This window comes from Falco cherrug, chromosome 4 (assembly GCF_023634085.1).
Source record: "Falco cherrug isolate bFalChe1 chromosome 4, bFalChe1.pri, whole genome shotgun sequence".
NCBI lineage: Eukaryota > Metazoa > Chordata > Aves > Falconiformes > Falconidae > Falco > Falco cherrug.
Window position 1 is genome coordinate 7,780,337 of NC_073700.1, and position 15,309 is coordinate 7,795,645.

The 15,309-nt window shown below is 64.8% G+C and overlaps 1 protein-coding gene across 3 annotated transcripts; it reads right to left on the reverse strand.

Annotated features, from left to right (window-relative positions):
* Positions 1 to 561: 561 nt before the first annotated feature.
* On the reverse strand, positions 562 to 15,154 carry SLC38A3 (solute carrier family 38 member 3). 3 transcript variants are annotated; one of them, XM_055709371.1, is made up of 16 exons: positions 15,010 to 15,154; positions 7,491 to 7,642; positions 7,258 to 7,342; positions 7,050 to 7,165; positions 6,523 to 6,596; positions 6,350 to 6,442; positions 6,194 to 6,275; positions 5,295 to 5,377; positions 5,080 to 5,138; positions 4,439 to 4,612; positions 4,225 to 4,304; positions 3,689 to 3,789; positions 3,466 to 3,590; positions 2,853 to 2,997; positions 2,279 to 2,382; positions 562 to 2,169 (listed from the first exon to the last, which is right to left on the reverse strand). In XM_055709371.1, the coding sequence occupies exons 2-16, from the start codon at positions 7,598 to 7,600 to the stop codon at positions 2,065 to 2,067; spliced, it is 1,536 nt and encodes a 511-aa protein (XP_055565346.1). In that variant the 5' UTR covers positions 7,601 to 7,642; positions 15,010 to 15,154; the 3' UTR covers positions 562 to 2,064. The 3 variants fall into 3 exon arrangements, with proteins under 3 accessions (XP_055565346.1, XP_055565345.1, XP_005432793.3); XM_055709370.1 differs by lacking the exon at positions 15,010 to 15,154 and adding an exon at positions 9,858 to 10,023; XM_005432736.3 differs by lacking the exon at positions 15,010 to 15,154 and adding an exon at positions 8,166 to 9,814.
* Positions 15,155 to 15,309: the final 155 nt, after the last annotated feature.

The window sequence follows — 15,309 nt, forward strand, 5'->3', positions numbered from 1 at the left end:
CCGCAGCAGTCCCGCTCTCCTGGCGGTCCTGCTTCCACGAGGGTCCTGCTCACCGGGAGTCCCACTCCCCAGGGTCTGGCTGCCCGAGGTCCCATTCCCCGGGGTCCCGCTTCCCGAGGTCCGGATCCCCGGAGCCCCATTGCCCAAGGTCCCGCTTCCCGGGATCCCGGTGCCCTGGTCAGTTTCCCGCGGGCGGCACCGTGCGTGGGAGCGCAGCGCCCCCTGGCGGCCGCAAAGCGCTGCCCCCCGCGTGTGCGTGTCCCCGTGTCCCCGCGCCTGTGTCCCGGCTGTCCCCTGTCTGTCTGTGTGTGTGTGTGTGTGTGTGTGTCCATCTGTCCCCGTGGGTGCGTGGGACCATCCGTACGCCCACGCTGTCCCCATGTGCATCTGTGCATGCATGTGCATGGACCCTGTGCGTCCGCGTGTCCTTGCTGTCCCCACGTACACCCGTGCACCCACATGCACGTGTGTCCCTCTGTCCGTGCTGTCCTAGGACGCTGCGTGCCAGGTGCCAGCCTGCGTGCCAGCTCCTTGCACACCCAGTGACGCCCGAGACCTGGGCACGTTCACATCTTTATTCTCGCTGCCAGAGATGTTGCCGGCCGGCCTCCTGGCCAGCACAGACATCCACCCCACGGATAATTTAAAAGCGTCACCCCCCTGGCACAGCACAGGGGTGGCCAGGCTGAGGCAGGGGTGCCAGGGGCTGCTGCCACGGTGAGGGTCCACAGCAGTTCCCTTCAGTGGCAGCGGGTCACACCCCCCCCCGCCCCATACAGATATGTACATTATACAGAGCTACCCAGAGCAACACAACACGTTAAAAAAGATCTACTCTTATATACAGTATTTATAAAAAGCATCCCAGCCTCCACCACCCCAGTAAAAAAATACGTCTTTTATGTACTTTGCTGCAAGGCAGCACCACCCCCCCACCCCCCCATGCTCCCACCCTGCCAGGCTGCCCCCCCACACTGGGAGGGGAGCTGGGGGGTGGGAGAGCCACTCTCTGGGTTTTGGCGTGGCGTGGGGCATCGCAGCAGGATGGATGGATGGGCGGTTAGGAGAGGGCTGTGGAGTCTGGGTGCTGGCCTCAGGTGCCAGGCAAGCAGGGCCAGCTTGAACTGGGGTCTGCCCATCACCCTGGCATCTGGGCACACGGGTAGGGGGTGGCTCCAGAGCCTTGAGTTGGACGCCGATGAGCGCTGCCCCCAGCATCCCCCCCCCCCCCCCCCCCCCCGCACTCCTGACCTGCACCCCTCGGCAGCGCCAGGTCCTGGGCAGCCAAACCAAAGCATGGGCAGGATGCCAGCGGGCACCAAGCCCCTGCAGGCGTGCCACCTCCCCACGGTGGTGCAGCCTGTCCCCAAGTATGGCCTGGGGGTCACCAGGGTCCCATCCACAGGCACCAGGAGCCAACTGTTCCCCAAGCAGGCTCAAAAGCAGTAGGCTGGGTACCACCAACCATGGCAGCAGGACCACACTTGCCAGTGGGGACTGGGGTGCCCCCGTGATGCTGGGGTGGCATCTCTCTGGGGAGCAGGGCATGGCAGGAGGAGAGGATGGGTGGCTTGGGGATGGGTCCTGGCATGGGTCCCCACTGAACTCCAGCCCCTGGAGGGGCCCAGGATACTGCCCCAGTCCTCAGCCCCTGTGGTGGGCAGTGGCCCGCACCCTTGGCAGTGCCTGTTGCTGGTGGCTCTGGGTGCACAGAGATGAGCTCCACCTGACAGCCAGCTCCTGGTGAGGTAGGGCAGTGTTATTCTCCCCATTTTACAGATGGGGAAACTGAGGCGCGAAGCAGGAAGGGTACCTGCTGGAGCGGGGGTGGGGGGCACAGCACCTGCCCTGGGCTTGCTGCCCCACCCCGAGCACAGGTCTGGGGGTCCCCGTGCCTGCCATGGCTCATGCCCCCTCACCACCACCACCACGGGTGATGGCAGCGATGGCGGAAGGTCCCCAGAGAAGCCTGGTGGGGCCATGGTGTGGGAGCTGAGCCCAGGGCCGGCTCTCCCTGGGGCACCGGTAGGTGGGGGGGAGGTTGGCATGGGCACCCGGTGCTGGCTAGTGGCTGCCGCCGCTCTTCCCTCCCCCTGTGGCCCAGTCGATGATGATGAAGCTCAAACTCATGATCATGAAGATCACCCCAAGGAGGGCAAAGCAGGCAGCCTGTGGGGACAAGGAAGTGGGTCAGGGATGGCCAGGTCCACGAGGTCCCCAGTCCAGCCCTAGGACCCCCATCCCTGTCCCCATCTCTGCCCGCCCCTGCCATGCTTACCAAGATTTTGGGGGTGGAGCGCAGCGGCTCCTTGTCCTTGGGCATGATGCGGATGTAGAAGATGGCGGGGAAGATGAAGATGAGGCAGGGAGCAGAGGTGGCACCTGGAGCAGACAGGGACAGAGCGGGCAAGGGGCCCCCGTCCCGCAGCTCAGCTCTGCCAGCCCCGCTGCCAGGCCAGGTCCTGTCCCCCTCTGCCCCCCCACGCCAGCCCTGGCAAAGCCTTCCAGGAACCTGGGGACACCGTGTCCTGGCACCATCCCCACACCCCTCCCCGCAGCCAGGGCCTTGGCACCGAGCCAGGTGCTGAGCAGGGGGAGCCTGGCTTGGGGGATCAAGGGAAGTGCCCAGGAGAGAAGCAAGCAGTGGCCGGCAGTGCAGCATCACGCTGCAGGAACCAGCCTGCTGCAACACGGATGGGGGGCACCCCATATGCCACCTGGTCCCAGCATGTTGAGAAGGGGAAACTGAAGCACGGGGGTTCAGGCAGAGCACCAGGCAGGGGTTGAGGCTGATGTGCTGCCTGCAACACGTAGCACCCAGGGCAGGACAGGAGTGGGGCACTGTCACGCACCAATCATGCCAAAGATGCCAAGGATGGAGGGGGCAAAGATGACCAAGAGGTTGATGAAGGTCAGCAGGACCACGGCGATGGTGACATGGCGGATCCAGCTAAAGTCTTTCCCTTGGAACAGCATCTGCTGGATGGCCCGGCGCACCTGGGGACAGGGACAGGGTGTCATACATCATCCTTGGAGTCAGGCCCCATCCCAACCCCTGTCCCTGCAGTCCTGCTCATCCCCATCTCCTCTGTCCCAGCCCTGACACTGATGCCCCACTGGTCCCTGTTGTCCCTTCCCCTGCCCCAGCCCTGTCCCCATGGCTGTGCTGGTCTCTCTCACCCCTTCCCCTGCCCCAGCCCTGTCCCCATGGCACCACTGGTCCCTGTCACCCCTTCCCAGCCGTGTCCCCATGGCCCTGCTGGTCTCCATCACCCATGCCCCAGCCCTGTCCCTGACACTCACCTGGTCCTACTCCCCAATCCCTGCTGCCCCGCTGATCCCTGCTATCCTGTTCCCAGGTTTCAGCCCATCGCTGCCTCAGTTTCCCCTCTCAAAGCCTCAACCCAAAGCCCTGTGGCAGCCAGGGGTGGTGGCATCATCTGGCATCCCCACAGGGCCACTCACCGGGAAGAGGACAATGGGGACGGTGAGGGTGACAGCCGTCAGCACGGCCACCCGCACACACAGGATGAGCACATCGAAGGGGTCCACCTTGTTGTACGTGTGCAGCAGCTCTGACTCCACCCGGCCTGTGGGCACCGGCGGGGAGCCACTGGGTGAGTCCCATCACTGCCACCCCGGTGCCAGCATGCCGGTAGGGTGCCCAGCCCCCTCCCCAAGGGCTCACCATAGAACGTGAGGTATCCAAAAAGGGCAGCCAAGAAGTACATGAGGTACATGACCATGATGGAGATGTTGGAGATGCACTGCATTTTCTTCTTGGAGGGACTGCAGGAGATGGTGAGCTCAGCATGGCCCCCACAGGCCAGCCCACCCTGTGGCAACCCCTGGCACCAAGGACCCACCCATCAAGGAGGGGTGATGCCAGAGCACCCTGGGGTGCACAGGGGCTCTGTTCCCCTTCCTGGGCTGCGTGGTGGGTCAGATCACCCATCATCATCCACCCACCCTGGGTCATAACACCCACCTTCCAGGGGTGATATCACCCACTACCAGCCAGCCACCCACCCACCCCAGGCTGTATCACCCACCTCCTGGGACTGACACCACCCATCCCAGGTCCTACCACCCGCCACCCACCCAGGGTCATATCGCTCACCTCCCCATGATGCCCTGGCGCAGGTCCCACACCCAGACGGCACTGCCTTTGGGTGGGTGCCAGAAGCCCACCCCTCCCCATGGGTGCCCCCACCCAGGACTCACTCCTTCAGCTCTGTGTAGATGGGCAGGACCTCAGGGTGGCAGACGAAGGCAAAGGCCATGATGGGGATGGTGTATGCTGTCTGCATGAGAGGAGGGTGGCTGAGTGCCAGGGGCCCAGCTGGCAGGTGCTGTCAGGGCCAGGACCACCCACTTTCATAGGGTGCACAGGGTGGGGGCTCATCCGGAGCCCTAGGGGTGCATCCAAGGTCCCTACCTGGGAGTTCAGGGTGAAGAAGCTGGGGTTGCAAGTGCCCTGCTCAGGGGCCTGGAGGACAGTGTAGCCGTTCTGGTAGTCGCTGGTGCTGATGGCAGTGGCATTGAGGCTGCCCGTGAGGTTCCCCTCCTGCTCAGGGAGTGGGCAGGGGATCTGGAACTTCTTGTAGATGACCTGGGGGGAAAGATGGACATGGGGAGGGGCAGCACCAGCACCCCCCAGCACCAGCTGCCCAAGCCAACACCGCACCCGGCAGGAGGGTGCCCCTGCAGGGACCCCTCCATGGGTCACCCTTTGCCAGCAGTGCCCCACAGTGATGCTGGTCCCACAGTGATGCTGGACCCCCAGCCTGCCCCTGCAAGGGTGGGCAGCGGGGCAGAGCAGGGCAGTGGCACGTGGAGGGCCCACACACACAGTTCCCCCCAGCACCCTCTCCCTTCCCCTTTCCCCAGCGCTTGGCTTCTTCAGCCAAAAATAACCCAGCAGTGTGACAGCACCACAGCATCTCTGCAGCCCCGAGCACCCACTGTCCCTGCTGTCACCACAGCACACAGCCCAGCCACGCGCCAGCAGAGCCACGCACCCCAGCAGAAGGGATGCTTGGCACCCCAAGCTGCCAGCATGTGCCAGCAGGTGCTCACCGAGATGAGGAAGAAGACCATACAGCTGAGGGAGAAGCCGCTAGCGTAGCCAAGGTAGCCTGGGGAGGGAGGAGAGCAGCTGGTGGGTCCAGGCAGGACCCTTGTGCTGGATGGGTGCCCCCTCCTTGCCCACCACCCCCAGGCTGACACCGTGACCCCACAGGAATCCCGGACTGTCAGACCCCAGGGCTGCAGGTGGCATCCCCCTGACTTACCGAGCTGCTTCATGAGAGCCAGGGGCAGGATAATGGTGACAGAAACCAGGATCACCAGGTAGTTCCCGTTCATGTACCAGTCCCTGAAAGCAGAGGGACTGCTCACTGCCCTGCTCTGCTGGGGCACAGGAGGCACAGGAAGCCATTGGTGGGGGGCTGTCTGCCATCTGTGGGGATCCCAGATCTGGCAGCCCCAAGGATGCTGGCAGCTTTGCTGTGCTAGCGTCCCTGGGGACCCCTGAGGCCAGTGTCCCTGGGGGCAATTGAGCTGGGGTCCTGCCTACCCCCATAGTAGTGCAACCCCAAGGGTTACAGCTGCTGTGGGGAAGGCTGAGAACTGCTGTTCTCAGCACATATTTGCCTGTGGGCAGCCCAGGGTACCAGCATCTGTGAGGGGACTCAGCCAGGTCCTCAACACCCCAGGTGGAGAGAGCTGCCCCTGGCTGCCCACAGGGCAGGACCCCTGCCCAGCCCTGGTCCTACATGTGGTCAAACACCTCAGAGCAGTTGGGGTTGAGCCTGGTTGGGATGCCCAGTCCAGGACTGGTGGAGGTCCCAGTGGCAGCTCTGCCCAGCTCTCACCCCCCATGGCTCTGGTGGGGATGCAGGTATGGGGTGGGGATGCGGGGACCCATTCCCAACCAGAGTTCCCATCCCCCACCCCACAGCCCTGGGCTCTACTCAAGGAGGAAAGCCTGATCCCAAGGGGATGTGAGGAGCAGGGATTGGAAGTTCAGCCCAGTTTAATCCCACCCAGGGGCTTATTCAGCACTGACAGTTATCAAAAATAGTAGTGGCTTAATGGCAGTAAATCCCTGCCATGGGCTGCACAGCTGGAGCCGAAGCTCTGGCACCTGCCCGAGGAAGGCACACAGGCAGCGTGGGCAGGAGGCACTCACGTGGTCTTCTCCTCCAGGTTGAGGAAGGTCTGGATGACAAGAGGCACTTCGGATTTGACGATGTATAGGTAGCTGGACATGGCTGTGGGGCAGAGCGAGGTCATGCTGCGTCAGCATGCTCCAGTCCCATCCCTTGTCCCCAGCCCCACTCCTCACCTCCGATGTTCTGCAGCGTGATGGCGATGGCTGCAGCCAGCTTCCCTGGCGTGCCAAAGGCTCGGTAGCCCAGCTGCTCATAGGCACGGATGCCTGCAGGACAGGGAGTGGTGGCAGGGTGAAAGTCAGGAGGGGATCCCCTGGCACAGCCCCACTGAGGACCCGACACTCACCCACGATGCCCGAGGACTTGAGCAGCAGGTGGATGGAGTAGCTGGAGAGCAGGGCCACTGCCGTCAGGAGGAAGCTGCGGGAGGACAGCGCCGTCACCAGCAAGTCACAGCACCAGGCTCGGACACAGCCGTAGGGCAAATCCCACACAGGCAGGCTCTGCCTGCAGGCAGCCATCCTGGCAGGTCACCCGGCCCCTCGCCTCGGCACCGGCTGGGTGCTCACAGGGTGGATGGGCCACAGGCCCAAGGGCAGCCGGCACCTGCGTCCTTTGGGCCACGTGGGGAAATCTGGTCTTGTATGAAGGAAGTCAAGCCTTCCTCCTCCTCCCCAGTGGGGCACAGCGCCTGGCAGGGGCAGACAGGCTCATGCTAGGGACGGGCATTGCTCAGGCAGTGGGACACCAGTCCCTGCACCACCCCAAGCCAGGGACCCCTTTTATGTCTGCACCCCTAGGACCCACCGATGCCCTTGGAGAGGCGCCCCCCAGCGCCCCTCACCCAAGCCCCCATGGGCGCACCACACTCACAGGAAGAGGATGATGCCGGTGTTGGCCATGGCGTAGGCCAGTCCCAGGATGCCGCTGCCCATGATGGCGTTGCTCAGGTTGAAGACAGACATCCCGAAAGATGTCTTCCCTTCGAACTGTGCACACAAGACACAGCAGGGATGGGACGCTCCGGTCACACCAGGAGCTACCCCCATCCCACAACCACAGTGCCCATGCTGATACTCACATCGGTGAAGTGCGTCTGCTTCTTGTCAGTGCCGTGGGGCAGGAACTCCTCCATCTCTGCTGCACTGGACTGGTTCTCCTCAAACCTGGGCACCGGAGGGGGTGGGGTGAGGCCAAAGTAGACACAAGGGCCACCATGCCCCCCCCCCTCCATGCCCAGGTATTGCAAGGGCAGGGAGCAGCTGGCAGGACCCCCCAAGCCCCTGGCACCTCCACTTATCCTGGGGCCCCTACCTGTCGCCTGCCAGCGAGGGGACAGTGGAGGCGGTGAGCGCAGTCGTGTGCTTCCCATTGGGCACCAGCTCCACCATCTCAGCCTGGAGGGGCACGTCTGTGGCATCCATGGCGAGGAGGTGGCTGGGCTCACTGCAGGCTCTCCTTGGGCTCTGCAAGAGGGGGGCAACAGGGGTCTGGAGACGGGCTGCCCTTGGGATCCACAAGTCCCGCATCCACCAGGGATGCTAGAGTCAGGCACAGCACCAGCGCTGATGCCATCGCAAGGACAGGCTGGACTTCTCCCTTCTGCTCGCTTGGCACACAACGTCCCACAGAGCTTGCCCCGGCTCCAACAGCTCCACGAGGGTCCCCAGGTGGAACTGTCCCCTCGCTCAGCCAGCCATGCCACAGCCCACCCATCCCGCAGCCCACCCCACAGAGCTGCTCCGCTCCCTTGCACGCAGCACTGCAGTAGCCCAGCCCCAAAGCCTCCATCCACAACGCCTGCCCACCTCCACTACCCTGCCTGCAGCAATCAGCTCCGTGCCTCAGTTTCCCCTCTCAGAGGTGGGTGCCGACAGGCGAGTGGGGGTGTTTGGGAGGGCAGCTGGGGACGGGGTGGGGAGCTCAGGGTCCCCCCAGCCACCACCGTTACTTAAAGCCTTGTGGTACTGCCCGGCGCAAAAGGCTCACCCGCATCCCGCCGCCCAGGGCCAGTGCTGCCAAGGTGCCAAGGCAGGGGTCTTGGGGGCACGTCAGGGCTGGACAAACGGAGCAGGAAAGAGCGCGGGGCCAGGAGACAGCTCCTTGGCAGGGGAAGGCAGCCAGGCTGCCGAGCGCGGGACGCCTTGGCACACCACACAAAGCTGCCTCTGTGCAAGCCCCAGCCCTCCCCGCCCCGCTGGGAAACGGCACAGGGTGGCTTTCTGGGGCAGGCTGGCAGCTGGGCAGGGTCACCCACCACCCTGAGGGTCTGGGGTCCTGTCCGGCTGGCTGGGGTGCTCCATACTGGGGCCATCTCTGGCCAAGGGATAATGCCACCCAGCCCAGGGTGATGGCTGGCTGGGATGCAGCGCGGTCCCCAACCCCAGGGAGGATGCTGGTGCCCTGTCACTGGATCCCTGTGGGGTTAAAAGGGGACATGCCCATCTTTCTTCTAGGGGATCAGTGGCCCTGGGGACCAGGCAAGCCTTCCTGTGGCACTGCTGGAGCACGGAGATGACAGGGACAGCAGCCCCCACAGCACGCAAGGGAAGGATGTCACAGCAGGGTGTGGGCGTCAGCACCTCCGGACTCCTGAGCTGCTGCCCTGCCTGTCCCTGCCCATTCAGGCCACAGAGGAGACCTGGCGGGGTCATCCCAGGCCACGCACTGGCTGCCAGCACTGCTGGGGAGGGGGGGCCAAGCCCCTAAGGCTGGCCTAGGGTAGGGGGCACAAGGCTGGGCCACCCTGCCTGCGACACCCAGCCTGGTGGGGAAACTGAGGCAGGGCACAGGCCAGCGAGGACCAGAGCAGGGAGGCTCAGCTGTGCAGGGGGGAAGAGAGGGAAGCACAGGGCGGGCGCTGGGTGATGATTTATCCCCTCCACTAGGCCTCTGCTTGGGCCAGATCCAGGCATGAACATGGCTGCCAGCACGTCCAAACACCACCGTTAACTCTGCGCCTTCCCGCCACCATGGGCAGGCATTGCCAAGCCCACCACTCCCAGTGCCGGGCTGGAGGGGGACCACCAGGTCCCCGGTGCTCCATCACCTCCCTGATGCCCACCAGCACTGCTGGGCTGCCCACAGGCACAGGCTTCGCTGCCTCCCACCAGCAGCAGGCAGGAGCTGCCCCGCTCCCCCTGCCCGCTCCCCCACGGGCGCCAGGGAGGCTGGGCGCTCTCCTCTGCAGCCCCTTTCTTCTCCCAGGTTATAATTACACCTCGCCGGACGGCTCAGGAAATACCAGCTTCTTCCCCCGAGCGCCTCTCGGAATAGCAAGCGGCACGGCCAGGCTCATTCTGCATGCACCGGGCTTAGCACTGCCACCCAGACGCTTCCTCCCGCCGGGCAGCCCCGGCACAGCCCTGGCACAGCCCCGGCACAGCCCTGGCACAGCCCCGGCACCGCTCACCGCCACCTCCCCAGCCAGCCCCGGCCTTTGCCCCTCGGCCAGGGTCTCCCAGAGGCAGTGGCCAGGGAAGAGGGGGGAGATGAAAGGGGAGGGATCAGGAGACGCTTCGATCGGGCAGAGCGTGCCCTGCCTGCCGCTGTTTGCCTTGCGATAAGGCCAGGCAGAACAGCAAATACATGGAGCGGTGGACGGCCCCCGGTTGGGGGGGGTGGCGTGTGTCCCCCCAGGGCTAGGGGGTGGCAGGCTCACCCCTGTCCCTGTGCACCCACCTCAGCCGGGGATGCTCCACTCCAGGCAAAAAGCATCTCCCAGGGATCTCACCCCATGGTATGCGCATCCCCGCCACACAGACGGGGTGTTGCCATCCTGGCTGCCGCCTTGGGCAGCCCATGTGCTCTTCCAAGGGCTGCTCCTGCTGTCCCACTGCTCAGTGACACCAGGGCCATCATCCACCCCAACAGTGCTCCGGCACAGCCAGGCAGCCCGCGCCGGGCCCCGGTGCTGTCCCGCAGCCCCCCCGCGGGGAACGGCAAGCCGTATGCGTGGGGCGGCACGTACCCTCCCCGCCGGCCACGTCTGCGCACCAGGGGAGGCTACATTTGGTCTCTCACACCACGTCCCGGCCAGCACAGATGCCTGCTCCGCCTCACCGAGATGGGGACACGTGTATGGGGCAGCAGGGCTCCCAAATCCCTTTCCCTGGCAGGCAGCCAGGCAGCCCTGGGCTTGCCCCAGCCCCCCTGTCAGCCTTCCTCGGGGGCCAGGACACCATGGTGGGGGATGTGGTCCTGGAAGGGGCTGCATCCCTCTGCCCAGCATCTCGCTTCCACTCAGACTTTATTTCAAAGGTGGAAAAACCCAGCTGGGAGCAAGGCACAGCCAGGAACAGGGCGGGCTGGGGCAGGAGAGCTCGGTCGGCAATACCAGAGGAATGTGTCGGAGGTCCATCACACCTGGCAGCATGGTGAGGAGGGCACATATCACCCTGGGAAAGCCAGACACTCGCACTATGCTGGTTCCCCTGGTCAAGCCTCAGCACAGCACAGTCCCTGCTGGGGCACGCCATGCCGGTGGGAGTACAGCACGCTGCCTGCCAGCCCTGCCTGCGCCACACAGTGCCAGCCTGGGATGCAACGACCTGCCATGTGCCCGCAGCCCGCGACTCTCACCCATGAGGGACAAAGGCACCGGGTCTCCCTGGCTGTGGGTGGGTGTTCCCCCAAGCCAGGGACCCCTGCCGGCCAGAGACCCCCCTCTCTATCTCCTCTCCCTCTGCAGATGAATCCCAGCTAATCCACCCCAGCTGGGACAGTGGGACTATTCCGGGTGGTAATCCGGCTTTAATGCCAAGCCTGCCACAGCTGCCGGCCTGCGTGCTCACAGCCAGGTACTCCACTGCCGCCGGTGTATGCTGGGGGGCAGGCAGAAAGGCCCCCCTGTCGGTGCCTGCCTGCCCAGGTGGCTGTTCGGGTTTCCACAAAGCTGGGCACACAGAGGTCTCATGTTCCCTGGGGCTTCGCTGGTGACATAGCCCTCCCAGAGGGACAGGCGGCATGGTCAAGCAGGCAGAGATGCCAGCTGTCCCCCCCCACCACTGCCATCGGCCCCCAGACCTGGGGGTACCCGCAGCACCGCTGCTGGGCACAGGGTGACCTCCAACCTGGGGTCCCTGGTGAGCCCCCAGAACCACCATAGGCACACAGGCAGGGCTGGGGCAACAGCCCAAATCTCGGGGGTCCCCGGGCATCACCTCCCCAGGGAGGCTGGCTCCAGCAGGGCAGACACACAGTGGGGACCCCCCCACACCTCTCGTTGACCCTCCACAGAGAATCCCCTCCCCGGGTGGCCCTGGGAGCCTGAGCACTGGGAGCCGAGCCAGCCCAACCCTGCAGGAGCAGGGCCTGCCCTTCCCCCCGAGCGCACGCAGGCATGGCTTTCCCCCTGACCTGCCTTCCTAAAATTAGCACCCCAAACCTGTTTTTAAATCTACGGCATTTCTCTCTCCTCCACCTCACAGCCAAGCAAAGGCAGTGCCATTGTCCCACCTCCCCGGGAGCAGTGGGCACCCAGAAGGGCAGATCTGGCTGCCCAGGGGCATGGCCAGGCACCTCACCTTTGGGGTGAGGGTTCTGAGGTGCACCCCCATGCGCATGGGGACACCATCAGCCGTGGGGAGGCTTACCTGGAGGCAATTTGCCCACTGCATGGCTGGAGAGCCCCTCTGGGTAGCCCCACTGTAGACCCTCCCCAAACAGACCTGCTGGAGACCCTCATTAGATAGCCCCACCAGAGACCTTCACCAGATAGCCTCCCAGATGATCATGCCAGTCAGCCCTGCTCACGGTCCCAGCACAAGCTGGGCAGCACGCTCACTGCTCCTGGGCTCATCTAGACCTGGGGCAACCTGGGGTTTCAGCCCCAAATACTGCACCACGACTCAGCCTCAGGCTAGGTGATGCCCATGGCACTACAGCCAGGGCAGAATTGGCAGTGGCAACAAGAAGCAAGCGGTTCTTGAAGACACTGTCCCAGCTAGCAGGGCTCCAGGGGCACCAACACCTACCCCAGCAGCTCCAGGCCATCCCTGCCATGCCATGCAGCGAGCAGCATCCACCCAGGATCTTCCTTCAAACAGCACAAGCGGCACCCATGTCCTCAGGGACAGCTCTGCCCAAGCACAGGGATGTGCCCACAGGCAGAGTGTGCCAGCAGCTGGGCTGGCTTGTGGCCACCCCAGCACCATCCCACAGCAGTGGATGTGCTTGGGTCTGGGACATACTGGGGAGGGGAAGGCACTGCAGGGAAGGGGGGTGGCAGAGCTAAACATCACAGGGGGGCCATGGGGAGGGTTTTCTAGTGCCGGAGCCATGGCACAGCTCAGCCATGGCAATCCCCTGCCAGCCATATGCCCCAGGATGGGGCCATAGGAGGATCAAGTGGCTGCAGCACAGGTGCCAGCCACCCCCATCGCACCAGGTCCTCCTGCATCCAAGCGCCAGTACCAAGGAGAGCTGGGGAGAACAGTGGGGAAACCGAGGCCAGGCAAGGGGAGCCGTGCACAGCATCGGGACAGCCCAGGCTGACACAACTCAGTGTGGAAGGAAGGGGTTGAGCCCATGTGGGACAAGGTCAGGCAGCAGAGGCAGCTGGCAGCGTGGGGACAGGGTAGGCACAGCATGAGGCTAGTGGCACCCAGCGTGGCTCTGGGGGAAGCCAGGTGTAAACGGCAGCTTGAGCCCAAACAGCTGGCTCTAGGCTAAATGTTGGATTTTGCTTTAAACTTAAAGCCAATGCACTGCCCATCAGGACCTCAGGGCCACCCAGGGAGCATGGTGGCACTGTGGTGGTGACCGATGGGCAGGTACTGTCTGAAAAAATGGTTGTGTTTTCTATCACAGCTCTGGAGTGTGTTTTGCCTTGGAAGTGAGACGCTTTCCAGGAGTTCCCACTCCCTAAAACACACCTGGCCTTGGTGGGATGACACTGAGGGGTCAATGGCAAAAAATCCAAACTGTCATTTGCTGCCGGCAGCACCAAGGACATCAGGAGGGACCAGCCTCAGCTGCACCCTCGTATGCCCCCGGCACCCCCAACATAGTACCCTGTCCCAGCCTGGGGCCAAGACCTGCCCAAGCCCCGTGGGACCACTGCCACCCCTGGCCTTGCAGCTCTAGCCATTGGGCCACCCCACCAGCCTGGCATCTGCTCCCCAGCCCGGGGATGGCAGGACCAGGCTGGCTGTCCCCCTGCTGGCACGGGGAACCCAGCCAGCCCCAAACCTGCGTCAGCAGCCAGGGAGGTGCGCAGTGCCCGAGACCCACACGGTGAGAGAGGCTGGGGGCATGGGGGGCCCATCCTGTCCCCAATCCACCTCTGTTTTCTCAAGGGCTGCATTTCCAAAGGAGCCCGTGGGATCCCACTCCTTCCCCCCGTCTCCACGTGCCAAGGAAAATAGGCTCTGCCGGTGCCTGTTTGTTTGCCGTGGCTGCAGCCCTGGCGTGTGATTACAGCTGCAGCGCGGTCGGGCGCTGCGGGGCCCTTTGCACCTCGGCCAGGCTCCCCCACAGCGCCAGCACCCCCCCCATGCCACCCCTGGGTGGGCCAGAGTGCCCCCACCGCCCCCCCAAGTATCACTGGCCACCAGAGCCCAGTCATGCCAGTGCTCAGTCTCCAGGGGACAGGGCAGTGTCATGGGGCATGGATGGCTTTCTGTGGGGTGCCCCCATGAAGCCAGGAGGCAAGAGCGTGCCCGTGGCCGGCAGCAGGGACCAGGCAGGTCTAATGGCTCAACTTGGGCGTGATCCAACCACCAGTGGAAAATTCCCCATCTCCTCTGTGGCAGCTCAGCGCGGCCATGCCCTCCACAGTCAGCCGCGGCTCAGCCCTGCACGGGGGCTCTGCCTTCCCTCCATCCCACCTGCTGGGGACTTGCTAGGTCCCCTGGTCACCTGTGCCACCACATAGCCAGCCCCAGCATGGAGAACCCACGGCCAGCAGCCACCTGCCATGCCTCAGGGCACTACCTTTGGGGTAGATGTCTCTCCGGCAGGACATTTGCAAGCCGCTTCAGGCAGCGCAAGCCACCACACCGCTGGCATGGGACACGCGTGGCCAGTGGGAACGCAATGTGCCGCCTGCCTTTCCACACCGCTGTCCCGGCCAGCCAGACTCTATAAATACCCCGGCCCGGGGAAGCACGGCACGCACAGCCCGGCCAAGCCCCGGCAGCACCGCGACCGCCAGCATCGCTCTCCCTGGCTGTGCCCCCCGCCGCGCTCCGCTCCTCGCCCCAGCACCCTGACACCCGATCCTGCCCGCGCACACTTCCAGCCTTAAGAAACATATGTCGTTCCCACGGGCAATTAAAAATTAAAAGTGGAAAAAAGGGACAGAAAAAGGGGGTCTGGAGGTTGGTGTTATTTTTATCAGCAAAGCAGGCGGCGATGCCGAACCCCCCCCCGGCACCGCGCCGCGGGAGGAGCTTTGCTGGGTGCTGGGGTGGAAAGGCGGCGGGGCGGGGGGGCCTCTGCCTTCCCTCTGCCCTCGCAGGATTTTTTACCCACCCGTGGGAGGCTTTAAGCAGCTGGAGAGGCAAGCGGCAGCAGAAAAGCAAAGCAAACAGCCCCCGGGCACCGCCACCTGCCAGGGCTGTCGGAGCCCCCGAGCCCTCCCAGGGCTGCCGGGGGCGGGGGGGGGGGGGGGGGGCTTGCCCGCCTCCGGGAGGAGGAGGAGGGCAGCGGGGCACGGTGGGGGGAAAACGGGGCCGGGCGGGGGGTTAGGGCGGGCTGCGGGGGGGACCAAGGGGAGGCGAGGGCTCCGAAGCCCCGGCAGCCTTCAGCCACGGAGTTTCCCGAAGGAGAAGGCAAAAAGCACGGGGGTGCGTGCAACTGGGGAGACTGGGAGGGACTGGAGAGGACTTACCTGCCCCCCTCTCCGGCGGTGCCTCTGCTTCGGGCTGGGGCGAGCAGCCCCGGTAGCCGGTGCCGCGGATTAGACTATCCTACGGCCGTAATCCCGGCCGAGCCGGAGATTAAACCGGAGCCGGGCCCGCCCCCAGCGCGGCGGCTCCCAATCTCCGCGCCGCCGGGGCAGCGTCAGGGGCAGCGCCGGGGAGGGACCGGCCGGGGGGAGAGCAGCCGGCCCCCGCCCCGGCCCCGGCCCCGCCTCGCCCCGGCCCCAGCCGCTGTCACCGCCCCCGCCGGGCATCGCTCTCCCGCTGGG

What these genes read in the sequence shown, in the direction of transcription:
- SLC38A3 (XM_055709370.1), bottom strand. Translation starts at nt 9,893, where the DNA reads ATGCTTTTTGCCTGGAGTGGAGCATCCCCGGCTGAG. An exon ending in TGGTCTTCTTCCTCATCTCG is followed by an intron (nt 4,613 to 5,079) that starts GTGAGCACCTGC and finishes CTTTCCCCCCAG; the next exon opens with GTCATCTACAAGAAGTTCCA. An exon ending in TGGCATCTTTGGCATGATTG is followed by an intron (nt 2,383 to 2,852) that starts GTGCGTGACAGT and finishes TGTCTGCTCCAG; the next exon opens with GTGCCACCTCTGCTCCCTGC.